Source organism: Cyphellophora europaea (genome assembly GCF_000365145.1).
Source record: "Cyphellophora europaea CBS 101466 unplaced genomic scaffold supercont1.3, whole genome shotgun sequence".
NCBI lineage: Eukaryota > Fungi > Ascomycota > Eurotiomycetes > Chaetothyriales > Cyphellophoraceae > Cyphellophora > Cyphellophora europaea.
In genome coordinates, this window is record NW_008481809.1 from 347,117 (window position 1) to 372,111 (window position 24,995).

General features: G+C 54.6%; 10 protein-coding genes across 10 annotated transcripts; 6 read left to right on the forward strand and 4 right to left on the reverse strand.

Annotated features, from left to right (window-relative positions):
• Nucleotides 1-831: 831 nt before the first annotated feature.
• Nucleotides 832-5,985, forward strand: HMPREF1541_03031 (uncharacterized protein; the record flags this gene model as incomplete). The annotated part of the gene is made up of 2 exons (XM_008717383.1): nucleotides 832-1,041; nucleotides 1,093-5,985. The coding sequence occupies 2 exons, from the start codon at nucleotides 832-834 to the stop codon at nucleotides 5,983-5,985; spliced, it is 5,103 nt and encodes a 1,700-aa protein (XP_008715605.1).
• Nucleotides 5,986-6,555: 570 nt separating this feature from the next.
• HMPREF1541_03032 (uncharacterized protein) lies at nucleotides 6,556-7,597 on the forward strand (the record flags this gene model as incomplete). Its single annotated transcript, XM_008717384.1, has 2 exons — nucleotides 6,556-6,630; nucleotides 6,698-7,597. 2 exons carry the CDS (start codon nucleotides 6,556-6,558, stop codon nucleotides 7,595-7,597), a joined length of 975 nt encoding a protein of 324 aa, XP_008715606.1.
• Nucleotides 7,598-8,433: 836 nt separating this feature from the next.
• Nucleotides 8,434-9,068, forward strand: HMPREF1541_03033 (uncharacterized protein; the record flags this gene model as incomplete). The annotated part of the gene is made up of 2 exons (XM_008717385.1): nucleotides 8,434-8,593; nucleotides 8,719-9,068. 2 exons carry the CDS (start codon nucleotides 8,434-8,436, stop codon nucleotides 9,066-9,068), a joined length of 510 nt encoding a protein of 169 aa, XP_008715607.1.
• Nucleotides 9,069-9,370: 302 nt separating this feature from the next.
• Nucleotides 9,371-11,119, reverse strand: HMPREF1541_03034 (uncharacterized protein; the record flags this gene model as incomplete). Its single annotated transcript, XM_008717386.1, has 4 exons — nucleotides 9,371-9,607; nucleotides 9,704-10,070; nucleotides 10,171-10,430; nucleotides 10,496-11,119. 4 exons carry the CDS (start codon nucleotides 11,117-11,119, stop codon nucleotides 9,371-9,373), a joined length of 1,488 nt encoding a protein of 495 aa, XP_008715608.1.
• Nucleotides 11,120-12,069: 950 nt separating this feature from the next.
• On the reverse strand, nucleotides 12,070-14,119 carry HMPREF1541_03035 (uncharacterized protein; the record flags this gene model as incomplete). Its single annotated transcript, XM_008717387.1, has 6 exons — nucleotides 12,070-12,499; nucleotides 12,556-12,766; nucleotides 12,820-13,226; nucleotides 13,276-13,680; nucleotides 13,783-13,881; nucleotides 13,929-14,119. 6 exons carry the CDS (start codon nucleotides 14,117-14,119, stop codon nucleotides 12,070-12,072), a joined length of 1,743 nt encoding a protein of 580 aa, XP_008715609.1.
• A 1,566-nt stretch (nucleotides 14,120-15,685) lies between these two features.
• Nucleotides 15,686-16,472, reverse strand: HMPREF1541_03036 (uncharacterized protein; the record flags this gene model as incomplete). The annotated part of the gene is made up of 2 exons (XM_008717388.1): nucleotides 15,686-15,933; nucleotides 16,013-16,472. The coding sequence occupies 2 exons, from the start codon at nucleotides 16,470-16,472 to the stop codon at nucleotides 15,686-15,688; spliced, it is 708 nt and encodes a 235-aa protein (XP_008715610.1).
• A 1,440-nt stretch (nucleotides 16,473-17,912) lies between these two features.
• On the forward strand, nucleotides 17,913-18,932 carry HMPREF1541_03037 (uncharacterized protein; the record flags this gene model as incomplete). The annotated part of the gene is made up of 1 exon (XM_008717389.1): nucleotides 17,913-18,932. The coding sequence occupies one exon, from the start codon at nucleotides 17,913-17,915 to the stop codon at nucleotides 18,930-18,932; it is 1,020 nt and encodes a 339-aa protein (XP_008715611.1).
• A 198-nt stretch (nucleotides 18,933-19,130) lies between these two features.
• Nucleotides 19,131-20,786, reverse strand: HMPREF1541_03038 (uncharacterized protein; the record flags this gene model as incomplete). The annotated part of the gene is made up of 2 exons (XM_008717390.1): nucleotides 19,131-20,528; nucleotides 20,613-20,786. 2 exons carry the CDS (start codon nucleotides 20,784-20,786, stop codon nucleotides 19,131-19,133), a joined length of 1,572 nt encoding a protein of 523 aa, XP_008715612.1.
• Nucleotides 20,787-21,684: 898 nt separating this feature from the next.
• HMPREF1541_03039 (uncharacterized protein) lies at nucleotides 21,685-22,982 on the forward strand (the record flags this gene model as incomplete). Its single annotated transcript, XM_008717391.1, has 2 exons — nucleotides 21,685-21,925; nucleotides 21,994-22,982. 2 exons carry the CDS (start codon nucleotides 21,685-21,687, stop codon nucleotides 22,980-22,982), a joined length of 1,230 nt encoding a protein of 409 aa, XP_008715613.1.
• Nucleotides 22,983-23,667: 685 nt separating this feature from the next.
• Nucleotides 23,668-24,558, forward strand: HMPREF1541_03040 (uncharacterized protein; the record flags this gene model as incomplete). Its single annotated transcript, XM_008717392.1, has 2 exons — nucleotides 23,668-23,836; nucleotides 23,885-24,558. 2 exons carry the CDS (start codon nucleotides 23,668-23,670, stop codon nucleotides 24,556-24,558), a joined length of 843 nt encoding a protein of 280 aa, XP_008715614.1.
• Nucleotides 24,559-24,995: the final 437 nt, after the last annotated feature.

The following is a 24,995-nucleotide window of genomic DNA, read 5'->3' on the forward strand; positions in this document are numbered from 1 at the left end:
AGTTTACTTGAAGTCATGCACACACCATCAAACGCGCTTGCCTTGTGTGGACGCCGCGAGGCTTAGAGTCGGGGCAGGAACGCAAGCGCCATCCCGGCGCAGTCATGGCGGTGATGCCTCAGCACCAATCCTTTTGTGCTAAATTTAAATGGTAGATCTTCGTTTAGTAGCAGGATGAACAACCAGTGTAGTTAGCCATTGGACTGGAGGGACGCACAGAGATGATTGGTGGCCTTTTGTCCATGTTACCACATGCAGCGATGACAGAGCGATTCGTGAAACTTCCGACGATGTCACATTCAAGACGGCCGGGCGCAGTTTGCGACAGGCCCAACGCCTATCGTGTAGGGCAAGGGTTGATCAGTGATTGGCCCGTACGACGCCTCAGTCGCATGTAAAGGGATCTTCCCGCCTCGTAAGATAAATTACCGCTAAGACACGAGGCAAACGGGTGGAGCTGCATGCGTATCAGCTACTGTATGACCCCCAAGTTTTAGGCCCCCAGAATTTCCAAGATTATTCACAGTGTGGGTCGATCTGACAAAGATACCCTTGTGAATTGCAGCATTCGGAGAAGAGAGGTTACGGCGGGCAGCAGTGCCTCACCGCGTCTCACACCAAGCGCAGCCGCAATGAGCCGAAGCTGCTTCTGGAGCGGCGCAAGGCGATGCATGGCCAGCAGTACCTCATCGTATCTCCGAGGTGGCCAGCAAATGCATAGAGACCCGCGAGCACGTTGTGCGATCTAAGGGCCATCTCTGCGGAGCATGGCGACCTGCAACTCCCGGACAATCACTCGTTAGTACGCGGTGAACGCGCCATTGTTGCGATATGGGTTGTCCCATAGAGGTTGAAGATGTGTTCGGACCAGCAGTTGCTTCAACGTGCCATTGGGGGTTTGACTTCACCTTGCTGTTCGAGGAGATCTTCTTTGGCATTGTACCAGTCGTTGTCCTTTCTGTCCTTATACCACTTCGCTTATTTCAGTTATACCGTCGACAACCGGTGTTTCGACCGGGGGTGTTTTACTATATCAAAATCGTAAGTATCACATCTCGAACAACATCATCAAGTGTATATTGACCAAACCAGGCATGTCATGCTGCCAACTCTACCATCCAGCTGGTGAAGTTAATCTTCCTGGTAATCCCTAATTTCGTACCGAAGACCAGGGCGTCGATAGCAACCGCGGCGCTGAGTTTTTACATTTCGTTATTGTTGCTAGCGTTGTCACACTTCGAGCATCTGAGGAGTGTTCGCCCTTCAGCATTACTCTCGTTGTATTTCGGACTGAGTATCCTTTTCGACACTATCCGCGCGAGGACTTTATGGACCATTGAAGGCAACTTACCATTTGCGGTCGCCTTCTCGGTTGATCTGGGCTTCAAGCTTGCTCTTTTCATCTTCGAATCGCTAGAGAAAGAGTCAGGCTATCGTCGTGCAACTTACGAGACCGTGTCTCACGAAACCGCGGGTAACGTCTTCACGAGAGGCCTGTTTTGGTGGCTCAATCCGTTGTTGTGGAAAGGATTCAGGCGGATCCTGGACGTCGACCAACTTCCTGCAATCGACAATGAGCTATCCTCTCCTGAACTCCAGAAGCGTGTGTGGGCACGATGGGAGCGCTTACCTCACAAAACGCCAGGAGCACTGGTCAAGTTGCTCTTCTCCGAATACAAGTACAGCATGTTCCAAGGCATGCTTCCCCGATTGGCGTTGTCGGGATTCACTTTTGCCCAGCCTTTCCTGATCACAAGGGTCGTCAATTTCGCAACAGACCCAGTTGTTCGTCTCGACAATCAGCTTGGCAATGGCCTCATCGCTGCTACTGCCCTGATATACATCGGACTCGCCGTATCCAATGCAAATGCTCAGCATAAGACATACCGTGTTATTACAAAGCTGCGAGCCACTCTAGTGTCTTTGATCTACTACAAGACACTGGGGGTGTCGATCCCGACAGCCCAAGAGTCCTCTGCTGTCACCCTCATGAGCACCGACGTTGAACGTTCAGGCACAGGCCTGAGGTTTATGCACGAGGTCTGGGCAAGTCCGATCGACATTGGCCTCGCCATATACCTCCTGGAACGTCAACTTGGACCTGCAGCCGCGGCCCCAGGCGTGCTCTTCATGCTTTGCAGTGGTGCCGGCCTCAGGGTCGCCGCAAGCATGGGTCAACGGCAGAAACTGTGGCTAGAGTCAATCGAGCGCAGAATAAAGGCAACATCTGACATGCTGTCGTCGATGAAAGAAGTCCGCATGGGCGGCCTCCAGGCACGCATGGAGGATGAGATTGAAAAGCTGCGTAAAGAGGAGATTGAGATTTCCCGAAAGTTCAAAAACGCCCTCGCGCTGATTGTGTGCTTGTCGTATACAACAGCTGCCATGGGGCCGGTGTTTTCGTTCGGCATCTTTTCGCTGCTGGCAAAAAGAAACAACACCACACCATTGACAACAGAGAAGGGTTTCACATCTCTGGCTGTATTTTCGCTGCTCAGAACTCCCATGGCGCTGATACTTGATTCCATCGCCGGACTCGTGGCTTCGATAGGAGCTATGCAGCGTATTGGTGAGTATTTGGCCGCAGAAAGCCATCTGCCAGCACATCGTCATCACACATCTCCATCGCCACCTCCGCCATATGATCCGATGAGCTTCGAGAAAGGAGACGAGCGATACGATCCTGTACCACTGAAAGAGCTCCAACCCAACCTTGATTCACCATCGAACTCGCCAGATCCGAGAGTCGTCTTGGCCACAAAGTACAGCGCTGGATGGGAGAAGGATCGAGGCTTTATCGTGCAAGATCTCAACTTCTCCGTCATGCGAGGCTCTTTGACTTTCATCGTCGGGCCAGTCGGGTGTGGTAAATCTACTTTGCTGAATGCGATGCTGGGCGAGACGACTGTTAATTCAGGCGATCTGCACACCACATTCGATCGTGCAGCCTTCGCCGGTCAGTCACCATGGCTCATCAGCGATACAATCCGAAACAACATCGTCGGCACCAGCGTCTTTGAGCCTGTATGGTACAACCAGGTCATCGATGCGTGTGCGTTGAGAGACGACATCTCCAGCATGGCCCATGGCGATCAGGAAATCGTTGATGGTGGAGGCTCCAATCTGAGTGGAGGTCAACAAGCTCGCGTGGGCGTCGCGAGAGCCGTATATTCGCGTCAACGTGTCATCATCTTCGATGATGTGATGTCCGGCCTGGACGCTCGCACCGAGAGCACGCTCTTCACGAATTTGCTTGGTCCCGAGGGACTGCTGCGCAATGACAGCATCACAACTATCTTCGCAACGAATGCCGTACACAGATTGTCAGCCGGCGACCATGTTATTGCCCTCACAGCTGACGGTAAAATCCTGGAGCAGGGTCCTTATGCAGAACTGCTGAAAACAAAACACGGCCAGTCCTCGCCGCCTGAGAGCGACGGGTTCGAGCAGGCATCGATCAAGCCTGTCGATACCGAAGTCCAGGGTCTGATAGCCAAGCTTTCCGCGCAAGAAGTCAAGGGCAGTCAGCGGCGCACTGGCGACCTATCAGTCTACCAGTACTACGCCAAAATCGTTGGCTGGTTCAACTTCCTTCTCTTTCTCTCTTGCGGCGCGCTGTTCGTCTTTGCTCTGGTATTCCCACAGTATCTGGTCAAATGGTGGGCTGAGCAGAATGCACGCGAGCCGCACAGCAAGCTGGGCTTGTATTTAGGCTCATACTTCGGTCTGGCGTGGCTCGCCATCTTTGGGCTGGCAGCAGGATGTCTGCAACTGGTCGTCCGAATGATGCCTCGTGCATCTACTTCGTTCCACACCATACTCTTGCAGACGACACTGAACGCGCCACTCTCACTGTTCTCGGGTAGCAATGTCGGTGACTCTGTCAACAGATTCAGCTCGGACCTACAGCTGATTGATATGGAACTGCCACTTGCGCTTTTCAACACTTCTATCGAGTTTTTGTCCAGCATTGCCAATCTGATCGTGATTGCAATCTCAGCGAAATTCATCGGCGCAGCGCTTCCAGCAGTGCTTGTCGTCTTCTTCTTCGTGCAGAAGTTCTACTTGCGAACTGCTCGGCAATTGAGACTTCTAGATATCGAAGCAAAAGGCCCACTGTTCTCGCACTTCCTCGAGACCTTATCGGGAATTGCAGCGATTCGCTCTTACGGTGCTGAAGCTGATTACGAGCATCGCGCGATGGACAAGCTCGATTATTCTCAGAAGCCCAACTACCTTTTATACTGCGTACAGAGGTGGTTGAACTTGGTGCTTGACTTTATTGTGGCGGGCATAGCGATAGTGTTCATTGCAATTGCTGTCAAGACCAAAGGCGATATCGACCCCGGATTGATCGGAACTGCACTTGTGGGTATCGTCAACTTCAGCGTCAGCATCAAAGCTCTCTTGGAGAACTGGACGAATTTGGAGACGTCCGTCGGTGCGGTGTCCCGCGTGAGGTCTTTCGCACTCGAGACGAGGTCCGAGCACATGCCTGGTGAGAACCACCCACCACCGCCAAACTGGCCTGCGGAAGGCAATGTTACCTATCACGAAATCACAGCGACTTGGGAAGGCAAAGACAAGCCGGTCATCAAAGAGCTGTCGCTCGGCGTGGAGCCTGGCAAGAAGCTTGCGATCTGTGGCCGAAGTGGCAGCGGCAAGTCCTCGCTCATCTCAGCATTGTTTCGCCTGCTCGAGCCTCAACTTGGTGCTATCATCATCGACGGTGTCGACCTCACAACAATGCCGCGTCAGGAGATCCGAGGGCGACTGATATGCGTGCCACAAGCGCCCTTCCTTCTTACGGGCAGCATCCGAGAGAACGTTGACCCCTTCCACGTCGCGACTGACGAAGACGTCATGTACGCCCTGCGGCAAGTGCAAATGCTCGAGGCGATTCAGAGCATCGGCGGTCTCAACGCAACCGTTGATGGCGACAAGATGTCCGTAGGACAGAAGCAGCTCATCTGCCTCGCCCGCGCCACTCTCAGACCGGGGTCGATCTTGGTCCTTGACGAAGCGACCGCTTCGTTAGATTTCGACACGGACGAGATCGTGCAGAAGGTGATTCGCACAGCCTTCAAACACCACACCATAATTGCCATTGCGCATCGCTTAAAAACCATCGTCGATTATGACCACGTGGCCGTCATCTCCGACGGCCGCCTCGTTGAGTACGGTCCACCTTCCCGTCTCCTAGAAGACCAATCTTCACGATTCGCACAGCTCTACCGCATCTCCGCCGGGCACACCAAGATCGAGCGCGCCAAATCCCTCGCTCGTGCGCGCTCCCTGCAACGCAACGCCTCTGCCCGTTCCGGTCTCACCATCCGTTCCCTTAGCAAGAACGTCCACCGTCCACCACCACTCAACGATGACCCGTCCCAAGACCTCGGCCGATCCAACAGCTGGACGACCGAAGACGGCAAAGGGCCACCATCGCTGGCAAACCTGCAGACCACCAACCTCGACCACGACAAAGCCGAGCAGGACCTCTCTGCCTGGCCCTCCTACCACGACTCCCGTCCGAACTTCCCCGACGACGACGATGACGACGAAGGCGTCAGTCCCCTCATCGCCGGCACCCTCTCCGGCCCTCATTCCGACTTTCCCGTCATGCCAACCTTTGCCATCTCCTCGGCGCCCAATTCCGCAACGTCCGACAGCCACTTTACGGTGCGCCAGCAGATCGACGCGGCGTTCATGTCGTATACGAACGCGAGTAGCAGGGCCGGCGCTGGTACTGGTACGATCGGGCGGGGCGGGGGCGTGGGCATGGGCGATTACGGACGGTATGGTGGGCTGGCGAGGCTGGCGACGATGAAGCGGGAGAGGGAGAAGAGGGAGATGGACCGGAGGTGGGAGGAGAGGTTGGGGAGGTTTGGGAGCTTGAATGGACGGACGGAGGGGGAGGAGGTGGTGGAGGGCGAGGCGAGTGGCAGCCAAGCAAGGTATTCAGTGCCTGATGTCGACTTCGATTGACGCAGTGCGAGTTCGTTGCAGCAGATGAGGGTGGATGATAAAGTTGGGCAAGATGGTATAAGGCGGAACAGTTGTCGTTGATTTTGAGTTGGTGGTTACACACCTCGTTTATCTTGCATCGCATCCGGCGTTCAGATGGGGGTACGGGTACCACATGCGCGTTATGCGGTATTCTTCGTATTCGGTCATCGGGAACGGTTGATTAATCTCACATACCGGGAAAGTATGGTAAAGTGGGCGTTTCGGGGTATCAGTACGCATTGCTTAGGGCTAGGAAGCATTTGAATAGAAAGGCAGGCAGCGAAATCTTGGCAAATTTTGTCCTCTTCGTAGATCTAGGCGGCCGGCGGGTAATTTTCGCATTTCCACGTCCAAAACTCAGGAAAGACGGGAAGATCTGAAAATAGCGACCTCTCAGCCTCGCGGACGCACGTAAACGGCTATAAATCAAGGCCCTCCCCACCAGCGCGTGTGCCAGCACCTTTCACTTCCTCCCCACGCTGAATTACGCCAAGGAATCTACTGCCTGCTGACATCCAATCCTCCCACTGAACGTATCGCCCGCCAACCATGTCGTGGCTCCTCTGGCTACCCATTATTCTCTTCCTGCTCTCAAACTTCAAAGCCCTCCCACTCGTCTGGCACGTAAGTTCCGTTCCCCTTCCCCCCGGCCCGCCCTTCCAGCTATCCCGCACTAACGCCCCCCATCAAGCTCCGCCTCTTCACCTTCCTCTTCCAATCCCGCCACTGGCGCTCCATCCCAGACGCCGTCGCCGCCAAGCAGCAGGCCAAAGTCACAGATCTCCCCACACGACAGCCTTTACTGCTCTGCCCACAGATCATGCACACCCGCTCTCCCCTGCTGGAAATCGACTTCTACATGCACAAGTCGAACGCGAGTTTCATCACCGACGTGGACATTGCACGGTCGCACCTCGTGGCGTCGCTCATTGGCATGCACACGATTCGGCATCCGCCCAGCAGTGCGCTGCTGCCGCTTCCTGATGGTGCAGTGGAGAAGCAAGGCAGCAATGCGCAGAGTGGTGCGGGGGAGGCGAAGAAGGGTGGAGGAGGAGGAGGAGGAGGAGGAGGAGGAGGGAAGAAGATGCTGGCGATCGTGCTGGCGGGAATCGAAGGTGTGTTTAGGCGGGAGATCAAGCCGTACCAGAAGTACGAGGTGTGGACGCGCGTGGTGGGCTGGGATGAGAAGTCGGTGTGGTTTGCGAGCTGGTTTGTGCGGGCGGGCGCTGTGGCGAGGGCGGGGAGAGATGCGGCTTTGCACGGTGAGTCCGGGGATGGGAAACGCAAGAGGATTGTAATTGGGAGGGAGGAGGCGGAGAAAGCGGTGTTGGCCGTGGTGATTAGTCGGAATGTGGTCAAGTTGGGGAGGGACAGGGTAAGGCCGCAGACGTTGTGGGAGGCTAGGGGGCTGGTGGGGCCAGAGGTCAGGGAAGCGGTGGAGAATCAGAGGCTGAGAGGGATGAAGGCTGTGAAGGAGGGCGATCAAGCGGAGTTGATGGAGATATGGATTGATATGGTGGCTTTACAGGAGAGGGTCGAGGTTCTGGCCGATTATGGTGACATCTGGGCTGGAGCTTGGTCTTGGTTCTAGATAAGGACAAGTAACGATGAGTTTGTATCAGTACTTTCGTGTACGTTGATCAGATGTAGATTCCTCTGAATTCGGTTTTTCTTGATTGTTCTTTAGAGAATTTCACCGTTTCTCCTTCGACACAGGTACGGCTATCGACTGAGTAATCAGTGAACCTCACGGAGCTGAAATGGCTGGGTCCCTTGACTGGGTGGCAACACCCGCATATATCACATATAAGGAACATGCTTGCATCAAAGCCCCTGCTTCAGTCAACGCAATCGTCCTCTCCCATGTCGTAGCTCCGAGCACGTTCGAGTTCTCGCTCAGAGCCATTGCTGCCGACTGGGCCATGTCTAGATGGCGGTTTTGAACTCTGGTACTCAGTTCCTCGGCCGCTTCAACTTACGGTTTAGAAAGCCAGATGAGTCAGTCTGGTCTCGTCGTCAATGATACGTGATGTGTAAAGCTGAAATGCCTGGAGACTGGGGTGGACAGGCGGTAGTGAAGGGCTGCGGAGGTAAACGGAGATAACCGTGCTTGGAGACGTGACTTGGAGTTGCACTCTCGACTCTTCGACTCACTTTGCTCACAGTTACTCTCAAAACTCCCTCTACATTCTTTGCGTTCAAGCACATCTCTCCACGTTCGACCCTTACGACTGATCTAGCTTACGAATTTACGGCCAACGTCTCATACTTGCTACCGTATCCTAGCACTTCTTGAGTAGCGTCCCTCACTCGTACGACAGCAACTCACCCCGCATTCCACCTTCAGCCGTCCACTGTCCACGTGCCGCCGCTGAGGACTACTCTTCCTCCCTCTTCTCGTCATCTTGGGCCATCGTTTCAGTCACGATGAGCGCGGTCTCCGCCGCCGCCGGGCTCCTGGCGCGCCAATTGAAACAAATGCAGAACGACAAGGACATTCCCGGAATTTCCTGCGGTCTGGTTGATAACAATGTGTTTGAGTGGGAAGTGATGCTCATGATCAACGACGAGTGTAAATACTATGGAGGTATGTTCTAAGGCACTACATATACTTTTCTTCCCAACGCCTCCTGCCAGACCGCTTTATTGTCGTGGATGGGCGCAGTGCAAGTATCATGGAGTAATCCATCGGCTGACATTTTATACCCATAGGAGGCTTTTTCCGCGCCACCCTCTCATTCCCACCCGAGTATCCTTTACTGCCTCCCAAGATGAAATTCACCACTCCGTTATTTCATCCCAACATTTACCCCTCGGGCGAAGTCTGCATTTCGATCCTGCACCCTCCGGAAGAGGACAAGTACGGATACGAGTCGGCGTCGGAACGATGGTCCCCGGTGCAAAGTCCCGAAACGATACTGCTGAGCGTAATCAGCATGCTGAGCAGTCCAAATGATGAGAGTCCCGCGAATGTCGATGCGGCCAAGATGTGGAGAGAGGATCCCAAGGAATTCAGGCGGCGATGTCGAAGAGTGGTGAGGGAGAGCTTGGGTGACGAGTGAGGCTCTACGGTGCTATGCACTTTGGTGCCTGGCTGATTTTGTCACTGGGGGAGAGTGCACTAAAGCTTGAAGCTGGAACGGGTTCCGACGGCGTCATCATACTACAGCAGAAACGAGGTCCATTCAGTGGTACCGGAATGCTCTCTTAGCTCTAGCGACGCGAGAACTGTGGATACGGACATGCATATGGTGGGCTTTTGGGCGTCTGAGGTTATTGCTACATCCAGCGAACTTGTCACCCCAATCCATTCTCTTTGATGAATCTTCTTCCGTCATCACAACCAAAGCCAATTCAGCCCTCTTCAGTACGTGTACCTATACTTCGGGTTGTGTTCGCCCAGTTCCGCCACCTCGTCCTCAGTCAACCCAGCCAGCTTCTCATCCGCCTTCCCGGTCCCGTCATCGCGCTGCTTGTTAGCCCGCATGAACCAGACGGTCATGAAAGCGTAGATGACGCCCGCCATGGCCACCATGGCCATGGTGACTGCATGTCCGCGCACGAAGCGCGGCGCCTCGTTCGTCTTGTAGAGAAAGGGGGCCTGGTGGTCGAGCACATGGCACACGTACGTCAGCCTGCAGTCCACACAAAGAGATCCGTAGAGTCAGAAAGTGGGGGGGGGGGGGGGGAAACTCACCATGATGCCCGAACAATTCCCAATCGTCAACTGCAGGCCACTGGCCGTCGTGCGCTTGCCGTAGCGGGGGTTGTTGCTCGGCAGCCACGCGAGCGGGATGCCCACGATGACGTACAGGCCCATGGCGACGAGGAAGCAGCCGAAGTACTTGACGCCGTTGCTGACGGGGCTGATGAGCACGGCGTAGCCGACGATGCTGACCAGGCCGAAGATGATGGTGGGGATGCCGCGTCGCTGCCACCGATCGCTGCAGTACGCGACCGAGAGGTAGGTGAGGGCGCCGAGTGCGTAGCAGGGTATGGTGAGGGCTTGGACTTGGGCCGTGGACCAGGTGCCCAGGCCGCGGATTATGGTGGGGAGGAATGTGCTGTTTTGGAGGAGGGGTGTTAGTAGTCTGGCCTTGAAAGTTTGAATATGGCTGGAACGCAACGAGACGGCCACGTCTTTCAGAGAGAGAGGGGAGGTACCTGTATCCGTAAAGCATGGTGTCGACGCCAAACTGCCCCACGCAAAAGGCCCAGATCTTCCAGTCGCGCAGGCCGGCGTACACGTCGGCTTTGTGGTACGAGTCGGCCGACGTCGTATGCCCGACCTGGCGCTGCTTACGGAGCACCATCAGCTGCCGCTCGGCGGGGGAGAGGTAGTGGGCCGTCTCGGGGCTGTCGGCGAGCCACCACCAGACGGCGATGCCGAGGAGGATGGTGGGGAGGCCTTCGAGGATCATGATCTGTTTGGAGTTGGTGTCAGTCGACGTGGAGCTGGAACGTGGGATCGCAGTAGTGATGCACTTACCCATCGCCAGCCCCTCTGCCCGGACACGCCGTCCATGAAGCCGATTCCATATGCGAGCAGCCCTCCCACGGAGCCTGCGATGGCTGCAGATACAAAGAGGTAGCCCACGCGCAACGCGATCTCCTTGCGCGTGTAGAACAGTGTCAAGTAGATGGTGAGACCAGGGAACAAGCCGCCCTCCAGCGCACCGAGAATCAGGCGGCACGCGATCAGCCCGCCGTAGCTCTGCACCACGCCCGTGAGCGTGGCAACGATTCCCCACCCGGTAGTGATGAACGCGATCCAGCGCGACGGCCGCAGTTTTTTGATGACGAGGTTGGACGGCAACTCTGAAAGCACGTAGGTGACGAAGAGGATGGACACGGAGACTTGGAATTGGTCGCCGGTCAGTCCGAGGTCGTCTTCCAGGCCGTAGAGGCGCGCGTTGCCGATGTTGACGCGGTCGAGGAAAGAGAAGAGGTACAGCAGCATCACGGGCGGGACGATCCAGAGGTCGAGTTTGCGGATGACCTTGCGTTCAGCTTCGTCGTCGATGGCGGCGTCGAGGTCGCCTGCGGCGGTGGTGATGGCATGGTCTTTGTCGGGGTTGTGTTCGAGCTCTTTCTCGGAGAGTGGTGTGGCCATGTTGTCGGGTTGGATTGACAGCGGTCGCGCCACTTGCAACGGCGCCTTAAGCTTTATGGCGGGATTTGAGCTTCAGCTTGAGCTTGGGCTGGTCACTGTTGGACAAGTTTATCCCGAGTCAGAGACACGGAGCGAAAGGACGACAAGTCGTCAGTGTAAAATCTTGCGTCCAGCAGAATATCCACTGCGTCGCGGACGAAACAATTATATTATCGCGGGAACTGCAACACCGCCCACTCTTATCTCTGCATTATTCATAATCACCGTCGCTCCAAGACCGAGACCAAGACGGCGAATCCTTCAAATCAGCGCGCGTGTTTTGGGTGCGAGCTTCAAGCGAGATCTGCGGGGGAGCCAACTCGGAGGTCTTGTCGCTGAGCAAGGCCCAGACGCTAATATCGCGCCTAGCAGCGGCCGTGGACGAACACCCTGGTCGGGGCCGCTGGCGGGGCACAACCAGGAGCGGAGTTCCAGCGCCGCCCAGGGACGCCAGTGCAACCGCGCTATGGGGCGCAGTGGGTGCGGTGGGCGCCTCCCCACGCGACTCCCCCATTCTTGGGTGGAAGTACGAGTGGGCGAAAGCTCGATGATGCGATGCCAGGTGGTGGATGAGAAGCCAAGCCAGGTACAAAGATGCGTCTGGCCTGCAATTTGCCCCACGCTCCTGTTCACAGATCTTTACATCTACGGCCTTTTCTTGCAGTTGAGCTCGACTGCGGGAAACGTACGGAGTAGGATGGATATCATAAGTTGACTTTGTCTTGATTTTGTTCCTCTCCAGCAAGAGTAATACTGTGGCCACGTTTCGCCAGGCAGGGGGCCGATGAATGGCAACTTGGATCTTGCCAGAGCTATGATGTGGCTCCGAAGAATAGTGTCCTTTTCCTTGGTCTCGACGTAACCTGCGCTAGGTATGCTATGCAAAGAGTAGCTCGACAGAAACCCCAATCTCAAATGATGTTCCTGATACCAGCTTTGAGATAGCCCAGGGCACCTCCCTTACTCTTCTCATTTTGCAGCTCAGTGATGCTGGTGCGTCTTTGCTCATCCGTAACGTCGACGCCGCTAATCAGGTTTTGACCCTCTCTCATGCCAGTGTAGATATCGATATCCTTCAAGCGAATGAAGAATGGACGGTCGGCGGGCCGGAAAAACCAGCTGTAGATCTTCCAGCAGAAGTAGAGGAAGATGATCAGAGGTCCGGCGAGGTAAAGCTGGAAGAAGGTATTTGCATCCAGGTTGGGACCGCCAACGGGGTAGAGTGCGACGTAGAACTGGGCGATCAGGGCAAGGATGCTGATCAGCAAGCAGACGTACGAGCCCCAGACACCGAAGGCAGCTCGGAAGGGAAGTTCATCCTTGGAGCGACCATTATGTGCCCTAGAAATGGTTAGCCAACACGTACTGGTTTTGGGGACTGCAAATCTATCGCGTACCATGCCGCGCGGAAGCGAATGTGAGCCAGTGCGATACTGCCGTAGATGAAGATGATAGAGAGACCTGACAATGCTAGGAGCCAGTTGAAGATCGTGCCGCCGTTATCTGCAAGATTGATAAACGCCAAGCAGCCGAAGAGAAGCTGGAGAATGGTCACGGGTAGTGGGCGGCCTTTCTTGTCGATGTAGGCAAGGACCTTCGGGGCCATTCCTGTGTTCGATATCAGCATTAACGACCGACCAAAATCCAACGCAAGCACGTACCATTGGCAGCGAGAGCCTGGATTGTTCGGGTCGAGCCAAAAGTGCAGGAATTTGCAACGCTCATGACAGCAATCAGGATGACTGCATTGAAGATCGATGGGAGGACCTTGATACCAGCAAGTTGAATTGCAATGACAAAGGGCGAGTGCCGCGACGTCGAGCCTTCAGCGGTATACAGTACACTATTCTCCGGAACAATCAGGCCCACAAGGAAAAGATTGACGATGTAGAAGATGAGGATTCGCCAGACGACCTGTTTCGAGGCTCTTGGAATCTCCTTTCTTGGGTTGGCACTCTCGGCAGCAGCCAGTCCGGTCAATTCGGTGCCAGTATAGGCGAATGCTGCGGTGACGAAGACACCACAGAAGCCGTGGAAGCCGTTCAGGAAGGCAGAGTAGGGAGAATGCCTATGTAGATTGTCAGTCCTGCAGGTAGTCGCACACAGAGCATTCTCACCAGTATCTTGCGCCAATGTAGCCTCTGTCATCTGTCGGAACACCACCGCAATTGATGATAATACCCAGAATGATGAAGCCTGTGCAGGCGATGACCTTGATCATACTGATGACGAACTCAACCTCACCGTAGCCTCGAACACCGAAATACTGAATGCAAATCAAAGCGACCAGCAATGGTACAATCCAAGCGCTGTTGTTGATACCCTCGGAACCTGGCCAGTAGTGGATGATATTGCAAGCCGCCGATATTTCGAATGGTAGGACTGTCAGCCAACTAATGGCGTATTCCCAAGCGCAAGCAAAGCCCCACGAGGGATCGACGAATCGACAGATGTACATGGTAAAGGCGCCATTGACCGGATACATGACCGACATTTCCGCAAGAGCCTGCATCATGAGGTAGCTAGGGTGGTCAGCGTTGGAAGGAGATCCGTTATTTGCGAAACATACACTTGAAGACCTTGACAACATTAGCTCCAGTTCATATTACTCGCCAGGATATAACTCACCAATGATCATGAAACCGAGGAGTACAGAAGCAGGTCCGCCGGTCTGGAAAGCACCGCCAGAACCAATGAACAGACCAGCACCAATCGCACCACCACTGTATCCGGTCAGTGTGAAAGCACAGAATGCGACAGGGACACCCACATTGCAATCATCTGCATGTGTCTGCCTTTCAGGTTGCGTTTCAGTGCATTCTGGTCGGCCGCAACCATGGCACGATCCTCAGGATCCACGCTGAATTGTCGTCCGCGTGCATGGTCAGAGAAAGAGCCCGGCTTGTGGACCTCATTGACCTCTTTGGAGCCGAGGGCGCCATTCTCGTGCTGGAAGCTCATATTGGCGACGGCGCGATGAAAGCGAACCTGGGAGGAAGCGAGGGGAGAGAGACGCACAGCGCAACGGTTGCCGGCACTTTAAAGCGTCAAGGCTTCTCAAGCTTCCCAAGCTTGCTAAGCTTCCCGGGCGACACAAGCACTCCTATCAGACCTCCACTTTCTCAGCCGAGGTGGAATGACCACCGCTCTTATCCACAAATCGCATCGAGACTTGCCACACGAACGTCACATCGCGCCGGAGCCGCACGCGGGGGTGACACGATTGTAGGGGCTGGCTACGCGGTGCCAACCAATCTTAGCACTGCTTAGCTGGGTGGCAAGCTTCGCGCCAATTCGCTTTGGTCACGGCGCGCGACCAGGGCACCTGATTGATCAGTTGAGCCCCGGCGAGGGCCGGTCTAATCAATGACACCACTCTTACCTTGATAAGTAGGTAACATTAGACTCGCGAGGAGCCCTGCATCGGGCTGTGCGAGCCGATGTTACGTGCAGTACCCTTCCAGAAGGCCTTCAATCCGGCGCTATCCGACCAGAGCACAGATCTCGAGCCGTTGACCTGCGCTGGCGAGCAGTGCGAATCGCTGAGCGTCAATTCGATCGACCCGAAGCTCGGATCGACTGCAGCCAAATGGCTGAACAGCCCATGCAGTGCGTTGCACGCATCTCAGACGTATGCTCTCGTGCTTTCTTCCGAGCTTCGCGCAGCCGGTTATCAAGAAAGGTAAAGTTTCCTGCTGGCAGGGGCCGCGTGGAGGGCGCAAATGGAGCATTGATTGGAGAAGTTCAAGGGGGGATCGCGTAGCCCGTGGAGCTTATGCCGGGATGGGGAATCCATGTCAAGGCCTCCTTCGCGGGGAACGCTGCGCGCTCGTGAGGCTCGTTTGGCTCGACGTCAGTTTTGATAGCCACAGCGTTGCTGTGACTTCACCGGAGATCAACGCGAAGCTCATGGACAGATGCTGTACCTTCAAAGCTCTCCATCATCAGCACCTAGGATAACGAGAACAATCGCTAGTAAGTGCACGAGCCCTCCTCCACCTCCAAAGGCTGTACCCCTAGAAGTTCTGCGAGAACGCTCGTTGGCCTTCACTGAACCACACGGACGAGTCATCGCACAATCTACGGATGAAAACTGGTGCCCGCCTGGATACTATCAAAACGGTTCTAAGGACAACGTGTAGTAAGCTGTGGGTGTTCCAGACCGTCAATATTTTGCAGCAATGGCTGCCCGGGGGGGCTCAGTATTGCCGCGCTCACGATAAATATGTACCGAGTTGGGCGTATACCCTGGACTAACGCTGGAATTGCTCAGGGGCGGACTTCTCTAATCAACAAAGCTGGCAAGCTTGCCGTGAGACCGCTGGTCGGTCAGCTCAGTGACGTGCCTTGCATATCAGATGCATTTCTCAGTCCCCTCTGGCTCTCTGATTATGCCAACTCACGTAGTTGCCCACCTTTTCTGTGTTATGCTAATGGCCGACTATGTAAGACCTGCTGAGAGGCTTCTGCTGAAGACACAGCCTCTCAAGCAGAAAGGTGGCGATTAGAATAACTGACACCACATCTCTACCAAACAAGGGCAGACAATAGTCTAAAGACGCCAACAAGTGCGCCAGCTCTCAGATTTATACCGCCAGAGTCGGAAGTTGCGGACGCAACAGCCGCAGAAGTGCCAGACGTGGAAGTTGAGGATGCAGCAGCCGCAGAGGTGGCTGTCGTGGTGCCTGTGGTCTCGTCCTTCGTATCTTCGTCTGGTTCTGTGTATGTACCATCAAAATAATTTCCAGTGCCGCCAATATCGTCGTGGTAGTACCCTAAAAGAACATATTAGATCGCGCTTGAAATTCCTCCATGCACATGCTCCCTGCAGGCGGGTCCTTGGACTGTGCTTACCGGTAGCTGGGTTGTAGCATAGAAGCGAATTATCTGGGTGCTGATAGCAAGTCTCACTGCTTGAGCAGGTCAACGTGTCGCGGGCCCTGAGCTTCTTAATCAGACCACTGTCGTCGTCGCTTCCAGAAGATATCAAATCATCGCCTGGGCTTGAGATGAGATCGTCAGTGCTACCAGTGATGTCTGTCGAGTCTGGGCAGCCCACGGCATTGCACTGTCCGCTTAGCGCACTCTCGGTACAGGCTTGATACTCGGCAGCATCATTTTTGAACTGAGCACAGATATCGGTGATGGAATCTCCTCCAGAAGATGAGCCGCCTGAGGAGCCGCCCGAAGAGCCGTCCGAAGAGCCGTCCGAAGAGATCTCAAAAGGCCATGGCGTGGATCTAGGTACTGTGCAGTCGGCGGCTAGATTGAGATGCACAATGGCAAGGAGGACGGTTGATCTGGTGAGGTGCATTGCGTTCGGTAGGCGTGGGACTAGTCGACCTGCAAAATGGTAGGACGCATGGCGGCGAGAATGGTACTCGACGGATTGATAAAAGATTCATGGCGGCCGTTCCTCGAATGTCGTGGAATCCACGTGGGTATGGAAGCTATCACTGATAGGGGTACACAAATTGGTACTTCCAAGCTTTGGGCGTCAAAAGGCACGCCTGGATGAAGCATCTTTGAGGCTTGTTTCTTGGTATTGGCAGCCACATTTACTCCTGGTGTTGTAACTGGGCAAAATCCGACTCCTCGCTTCTAAGCTCAGTAGTGGCTTCAGCCGCAAGCTTGACATTCCGAGACCTCCTGGGATGACGGAGCGAGATCCAGCTGTTCATTTCGTCCGTCCGGATGAGGCTCAAGAAAGTGTGAAGTGGCCACAATCGATGTACCTCGGTTAGAGGGGGGAGACCCTCTAAGGGCTCAGTAGGGCCCAAGAACATGCACAACTTGGCGGGCGTCTTTTTGGCTTTCCGAGCTCCTTGAGGGGGCGCCAATCCCGCGACATCTGCCTTCCACATTGCAGAGTCCAGGTGAATTGCATTTCGCGGGATCGCTGCAATGTGCTACTCGGCTTCGATTGAGGAATGGAAGGTGCGATTAGGGGTGTCAGCTGCCGAAAACGCTTTCTCGCAGGGCCGACTTGACCAGAAAGCCGCCAACGCTGCCGCCCACTGCGCTAAAGCCGGTCCCGCTCCTGTCGCCCGGTCCAGGCCTCAAGGACTGGTAAGATCGGACACCTTTTAGAAACATGCAGACTATCCTGTTACGCCCGAGGTCAACAAGCGAACTCCGTGTTCCTTCGAGCACCATTTGACGGTGATCTGTAGTCTTCGACGAGTTTTGGGCGAGACAATGGCAACAAGAAAATTTCTCCAGGCGTCCATCGGATCGTCCCTCTCATCATCCGTGGAGACGACAGCCAACTCGTGTCCTCCATAGTATGGTCAGCGGATGACAAGAATGACCAGGTATTACTGTTGGGTATCACTTGGTGACTTTGGTGACTGCGTATAATTTGCACTTATGGTTTGCAGTCGCAGACCTATCACTGCCTCAAAAACCCTCGACGCAAGCCATTGCTGCTGGCTGCCTCGGGTTAATCGGAAGCCAGGACAGACTCCCAATCAAGGTTCTTCTATCCACTTGCATCCTATATCCAGCCTAAACGTTCTGAAAGAAGCGACCTCAATGCTGGTTGAGTGGCGTGAAAGAGGGAGAAGTGGAAACGGAGATCGGGGACGTTCCGCTCCGCCCCCAGGCACCAATGCCCACACAGCCTCGTAGCCTCGTGCCCGTAACCTGCTCATCCATCATCGGTAAGCTCCTTCATCAGGAGTCTGTCTCATCGCATCCTCCCGGTCTCCTACTCGCTTCCACTACACGTATAGCCTCGGGAGCTGACGCCATAATGCTTCCTTTCACCAGGCATTCTCTTATTCCACCTCCGAATTCTTTTTTATACCGTGGCCTTGCAGCTGTCGGTGCTATTTACACCACTAGGCTTCTCTTCCACCTCTCATCATTTGCCTACCTGCAATATCTCCGACCCAGCCGTCTCCACAGCTATACGAAAGCCCCCGACGGCAATCCAGCTTGGGCCCTCATCACAGGCAGCTCGGACGGACTCGGTCTCGGCTTCGCAACGGAACTACTCGCCGGTGGCTTCAACGTGATCTTGCATGGCCGCAACTTGGCGAAACTCGAGCGTGTCCGCGCCTCCCTCCTAGCCTCTTACCCAGCTCAACAAATCGAAATCATCAGTCTGGACGCCGGCAGTGATGCTGACGAGCAGACCAAATTCTCAGCCCTCTCGTCCCGCCTCGCCGATAAGCATCTGACCATCCTGGTCAACAACGTCGGCGGCCACGCAGGACCGGGGCCACTGTGCTCCCCTCACGCCTCGCGCCTGCCAGGGCACGACCGTAATGCCATCAACGTCAACATCTGCTTCGCGCTGGAAATCACTCGCGTTGTGCTTCCATTCCTGACCGGCCACGGGCAGCCGGCGTGCGTGCTGAACGTCGGGAGTGCCTCGGGAAGACTACCTTCGCCCTACATTGCAGTGGCGGGCGCAACCAAAGCTTTCATGGAGTCGTGGAGCAAGAGCCTTGCAGCTGAGATGACGGCTGAAGGGCACGATCAGATTGATGTAAGGTGCGAGCTGGTGGGCATGTGTAGCACAGGGGGCGCCAAGAGGCCGGTGACTTGGTTGGTGCCGGATGCGAGGACATATGCGAAGAAGAGTCTGAGCTTGGTGGGGGCGGAGAGGAGGGTGGTGTGGGGATATTGGCCCCACGCGTTGCAGTTTGCAGGCATCTTTCCACTCCCGTTATGGATCAAGGAGCGGGCGGTCACCAAGGTCGTCAGGGAACAGATTATGGCGGAGGATCAAGCCTCTAGGCAAGAAGTGGCTGAGGCTCACAAATAAAGGGGTATCGCCAGATATATTTTGGTATGTTCTTTTCTGTGCCGGCAGAACCAGCAGCTCACTCCTAAGAGTCGCTGCTGTGGGCCCAGTGAGCCTGACCGTTCATTTTGTCGACTCTTAATTATCCACTCCCAGTTGCACTATGCCAACATAGAACGCAAAGTCCCAGAACTCTGATCAATATCGTGTATCTACAGCCTAGACCTTATCTTCACTACGACGGTGTTCCACGTGAGTTACCTCGACACCACTTTTCACAACCGACTCATCCGTATCAGGTTGTTGAAGATTCGTGACATAAGCAGCAAATTTCCTTGTAGCCACCCGGTTCTCAAACAACTCGTCAAGTTGTTCCAAGCTTCTTCCTTTCGTTTCCGGGATGAAAAAGAAGACAAACACCGCCAGGATAAGGTTGCTGCCGCCCCAAATGTAGCAATACTTCGGACCCCAGTTGAGGGCTTCGGGATTGATAAAGTAAGGCGTGCAGTAGGTCAACAGCCATGCGAAGATGAAGTTGATTCCCTGCGCCAAGCCGACGGTCTGCGAGCGCAGCTTTTGGGAGGGGACTTCGGCCTGCATGGCCCAGAGCACGGGGCCCTGGGCGACTCCGTAAACCCAGGTGAAGATGATACTCAGCGCGACGAGGGCTTTGCCTGCGGCCGGAGACGCTGGGCTGGCAACTGTATAGACGATTGCCATGCCGAACATCAGCATCGAGTTGATTGTAGAGCTGTTGAGAAGAAGTGTCCTGCGAGGGACGAAGCGTATCGCGAGAAATGACAGCATGTTTCCAGTGAGCGCTATCGTCAATCCCACCATTACCCACACGAAAGGCTGGCCGATGTTTGCCTGAACATAGAAGTAGACAGAGAAGGCTGCGATGAAGGTGATGCCGCTGGCTGTCTGACCCACAGATGCAGCAGTGCTGAGGAGCGTCCGGCGGAGATTTGCTCCTCGAAAGGCGTCCAGAAAGGACGTGGTTGTGCGTTCTTCTGTTTCTGCGATCCATGCCTCCTTCATTATCCGAATGTCTTCCTGAATCCGTGTGGTGTCCGTGATTCCGCGAAGCTTTGTTATGGCAGTAGCTGCCTTTGATTCATTCCCCTTCATGATATAATGGCGTGGAGACTCGGGCAAGAAAATGAGACCAATTGACACAACAACTGGAATGACGGCTGTGACCGCCAAGGGTACCTGGTAGGAGAGTGGAGTCAGGTTGGTCTGCATGTAGTTGTCGACCAGGATGCCAATCAGCGCCCCGAACGAAACCTGGAACATGATCATGCCGACGATCGGGCCTCGTAGATACGACGGCGAGGCCTCTCCCATGTATATGGCCGAGTACGTGGTGTAGAAGCCGTTGGAGAAGCCGAGGAGGAAGCGTCCGACGTAGAGTGCTGCCAGATGTTTGCTCCCGACCATGATTCCGACGGATACAATTGAAGCAAGGCCTGCGATCCACAAACCAATTCTGCCGTGGAAGAACTGTCCATAACCAAAAATTATAATGCAAGCGACAAGCGATCCAAGTTGAATCAGGCTTTGCACCAACGTTTGCACTCTAGTGGAGATGTTGTAGCCGATAGGATTTTCAGGCTGCCACGTTTAAGTCAGTAATCAAACAAGAGATGTAAGCCGCAAAGCCACAACGTAGTTCGAATGGAGGCCGTCATGACATACATCGCTGTACCCGAACACAATAAGGAAACCAGGCATCGACTGAAATCCTGCAACTGCGGCAGAGTCGTAGCCATACTGGAATTGTGACAAGGCGATAAAGAAGCAAATTGCCACGACGCGCTTTTCAGCCCCGATGGCTTGAAACTGGGCTTTCATATAGCTGCTGTCGCCCATATTGGTGTGCTTTGTTGACAGGCGATTATGGAAATTTCGACAGCGAAAGTACAGGGAATAAGCACTTTGAGAAGAGCTCAGACCCCGTAAGACGAGTTCAAGCAAAAGAGCTGATTTTAGATGCTTCACGAACACTTGCTTCGGCATTAGTAGCTGCTCAAGGGAATGGGCCCTTCCCCAGACTTCGGAAGCATGGCCCCGCGAAGGAAGTGAGGCTTGCCCCAAGTGCCGGTTGCGACAAGGGTTAGGATTGGACCGATTGGTCGGCACTGAATGAGCTACTGTTTGCAGATTCACTGCTGAAACGATAATCAACCACCCTTGAATCAGTCAAGTGAGGAGGTTCTTCGAGCTTTGTGGAGCTTTCGGGCGGCGGATTAATGGTAGGCGAAGGCAGGGTCGTCCGGCTAGATCTTGGGTGGTCACGCTGGCGTAGTTGTGCATAGAACCTAGGATTGTTGACCGACCAACGTCGAAAGTCGACGAAAGCCATGCGTATATGTCTCAATCTTGAAACAGAAGAGGATACAAACGAGATATAATTGCCGAACGGACTGTATAGGCAGACTATCAGGGCGGGGTAGAGCAACGTTCGGGCATATTCTTGTCGTTGACGTCGGGGATTTTGGGTCCACGCTGAGCTCGCGCAATACAGCAGAAGTCAGCCATATGTAGCCTGGGCCGGCCATCGCAATCCAGGCCATCGTTGTCGGTGCATGTCCAATGCGAAGAAGAGGTGAGGGAGAGGGAAAGATAGATGGAGCAAGTTTTTTGCTGTGATACAAAGAGCCAACCCTAACCCTGATCAAAACGACGTCAACGCCCATTCGTTCGCGACAATTTTTTGAATCTATGGGAGGGCGATACTACCACTGTTTGAAGATCAGCTATCGCAGCGATGAGTTCCTCGCGTGTAGAGGAACTCCCGGATGACTTTGATGAGTCCCTAGTTCTCAATGAGGGCCCAACGCAAGGTCTGGCAGCGCCCGCCAAGAGCAAGAATGTGTCGCTCGCAGAGATGTACGAAAAGCGCCTGGACATGCCCAGTGCAGCGATCACGGACAAGAGCTTTGAGGAGATCATGTTCGACATGAGCAAAACTCCCATCTTCATGGATGCACAAGATGTCGCCAATCAGAGTAAGTCCGCCGCGCAAAGTCGCGGCTCACATATTGCGCCAGGACGACGTACTGATCTGACAGTACAGCTGAGGAGAATGAACTGCTCGAGGCTATCAAGGCGATGCAGTATGAAGGGACAAAGTCCGAGATCGTCCAGGGATTCAAGGACCAAGGTAATGAAGTCATCAAGGAGAAGAAATGGGCGGATGCCAAGGAGTTTTATACCAAAGGTATTGCGATCCTGAACGCGAAGCAGGGGAAGTGGGATGAGCCCAAGCCGGAGGATCTAGAGGAGGAAAATCGGAAGCAGATGGCGTTGCGGGAAGTCGTATATGTCAATCGAGCGCTGTGTCAGCTGGAGTTACGTAACTACCGCTCCACAACCTTGGATTGCGCCCAAGCTCTCAAGATGAATCCGAGAAACGTCAAAGCACACTATCGAAGTGCATCAGCGCTACTGGCTCTCGACAAGGTACATGAGGCGCTTGATGTCTGCTACCGCGGCCTCAAGATCGACGAGGAGAATGTGGCGCTCAAGAAACTGCTGGACAAGATCAAGATTAAGTCAGAAGCACTTGAGGCACGCGATCGGAAGCGTCTAGCGGAACAGAAACGCGCAGAACAAGAGCGGCTCACGCTCCAAACGGCATTAGCGGCGCGGAACATCAAGACAAGAGGCTCCCGCAAGCCACCGGACCTTCAGGATGCCACCATCAGACTGAGTCCTGATCCGCTGAGTCCCAAGAGCATGTTGGAATTCCCGGCCATGTTTCTGTACCCTCTTCACAACCAGACAGATCTCGTCAAGGCCTGGGCGGAGAAGGATGCGGTCTGGCAACACCTCAGCTACATTCTGCCCCTACCGTGGGATGAGAAGTCTGAGTACAAGGATGTCGAGTGTTACATGGACACGATAACGGGCGGTTTGATGAAGGTGGGTAAGAAGCTGTCGCTATTGGAGTTGTTGAGCAACGGCAAGACCGAGATCGTGGATGGCCTTGTGAGGATCTATGTCGTGCCAACTGCCCGGGCCAGAGAATGGATCGAAGAGATCAAAGCCTTGAAGGGCAAGTGAAGCGGACCACCTGGTTCGACACTCGGACAACCTTTCCACCCCGCCGCTGGTGGCGTAGACCGGACCAAAGATTGTGGGAGACTCATGGTTTGGCATCATTCTCTTCTCCATTCAAAGTCGCCAGAAACAGCGAGGACATTACCAGTCCTTGCTTCTGCCAGGCTTGGGCACCTACAGGCGTCGTACAAAATCGACCCGTGTCTGATACTGTGGAAGACAGGCAGGAACTGGCGAGCCCAAGGCCCCGAGGCATGCCATCAAGGCGTGCGACACGATGGCCGTCGTTGGCGTTGTGCGACGAGCTGGGTTTTGGCGGTAGGCTAATGCGGCGCTAAAGCTGCTAAACCTTGGCTACGCTCCACTTTGGCTCGTGTGTTTGCGCACTTCTTCCATCATTCACAGCCCCTCTGCATCACTGTCACACCCGCCCGAATGCTTGAACGCTTGCCATGCTCGAATAAGTTGTCATCCCCCGCAGACCCCCGAAAGAAGAACCTTCATTGAACCTCTCGCATTACCCGTTGGGTAGCACCCCAATCGCTTGTTGCGCCGCCGCAAATCGATCTTCGGCACCACCCCCCGGTTCTACAATTTGACGTCTTCAGAGCCTCTCGTGTAGTGTCCCTCGCTCGGCTTAGTTGGACGCTTGCAGCGCTTGATAACGTCGCTTGTCATCGCGCCCATCATGAACAACCCCGCCCTTTATCCTCCCAATAATCCCTATGGATATACGCCGCAGCAACAGATGCACCCTCCGCAACAATCTTTTCCTCCTCCCGGCTACCCAAATCATTTCCAAGGCGGTCCTGTCCCGCACGGTTATCCACAGCAACATCCAGGGTTCCAACCCCAGGGTAAGACTTAACCTTCTTTGGATCTGCGACATCAACTGACCTTCTTAGGCACACCCCAGTCCTCCACCCCACAGCTCCCTTCCTCTTCGCAGAATCTGAGCGCCCCCGGTTCCTCGACGCCTACATCGGCAGGTCAAATGAGCAGCATGATGGCTCAGCAGAGTCCATCCGGCTCTAATCTGGCACAACAAGCGCAGATGCAGAACGCTGTTCAAGCCCGCTCCAATAGCCAGCCTCAGCCGAATCAAGCCATGTCTCCGCAGTCGCAACAGAGGGAGAAGGCCCGCGTAACCGTCCTGCTCGAGATCAACACGGCGCTGCTACAAGAGGTGGTTTCACTACAAGGGAAAGGCATGGCGGGGACTCAGGTCAATCAACCACAGCAGTCGCCCAGCTCTCCCACATCCGCGACAGATAACGCGCTGAACAATAGCCCGACGACCGATACTCCGAAACAAGGCAAACCGCCCAGTCAAGAGTATCAGGACTGTATGCGTCGTCTACAGGCGAATCTCTCATATTTGGCGACCATTGCCGATGCAAAAAAGAAATCTGCCGGTCCTCTACCTGCTGGACCAGCTATCATGATTCCGCCGCCGCACCTCTCCGGAGTGCATGATCTGTACAAGAGACTGAATCAGCTGTTTCCGGAGGCTAGTCAGTCGACTATCAACAAGGCCATGGCGTACGCAAGCGCGCAGGCCAACAAGCAGGGAGGTTGAGCAAGTTAGTGTCATGGGTTGGCAACACGTTATCATACACTCAGCTGAACAGTTCCTACAAAATGACCAATTCCAGCAGGAGGATTATTCACAAGTCGAAAATGGCAAGGAGCTGTCACGAAAGAGGTGCCTGTGTCTCCTCGCGACCGGGAAACACCATCTCCGCTGACGACAGGTGAGCGCCTGTACATTCGCAATCTTGCTGGCGTTAGGTGGATCCTAGCCCTCTCATTCCCCCCATAGCTACAGACTACACCTTAACGAAGACTGAGACCGGTAAGATATCTACCACGCTCGCTTATGTCATGGTACTGATGTCACATCTACAGGGATCATAATAGTAGCATCTACGAATTGAAGTTTTCAGGACGAACAGGACGACGGAGTGAGAGGAGTGAATTGTGTGATACATGTGCAGAGCGACCGAATCAAGGGAG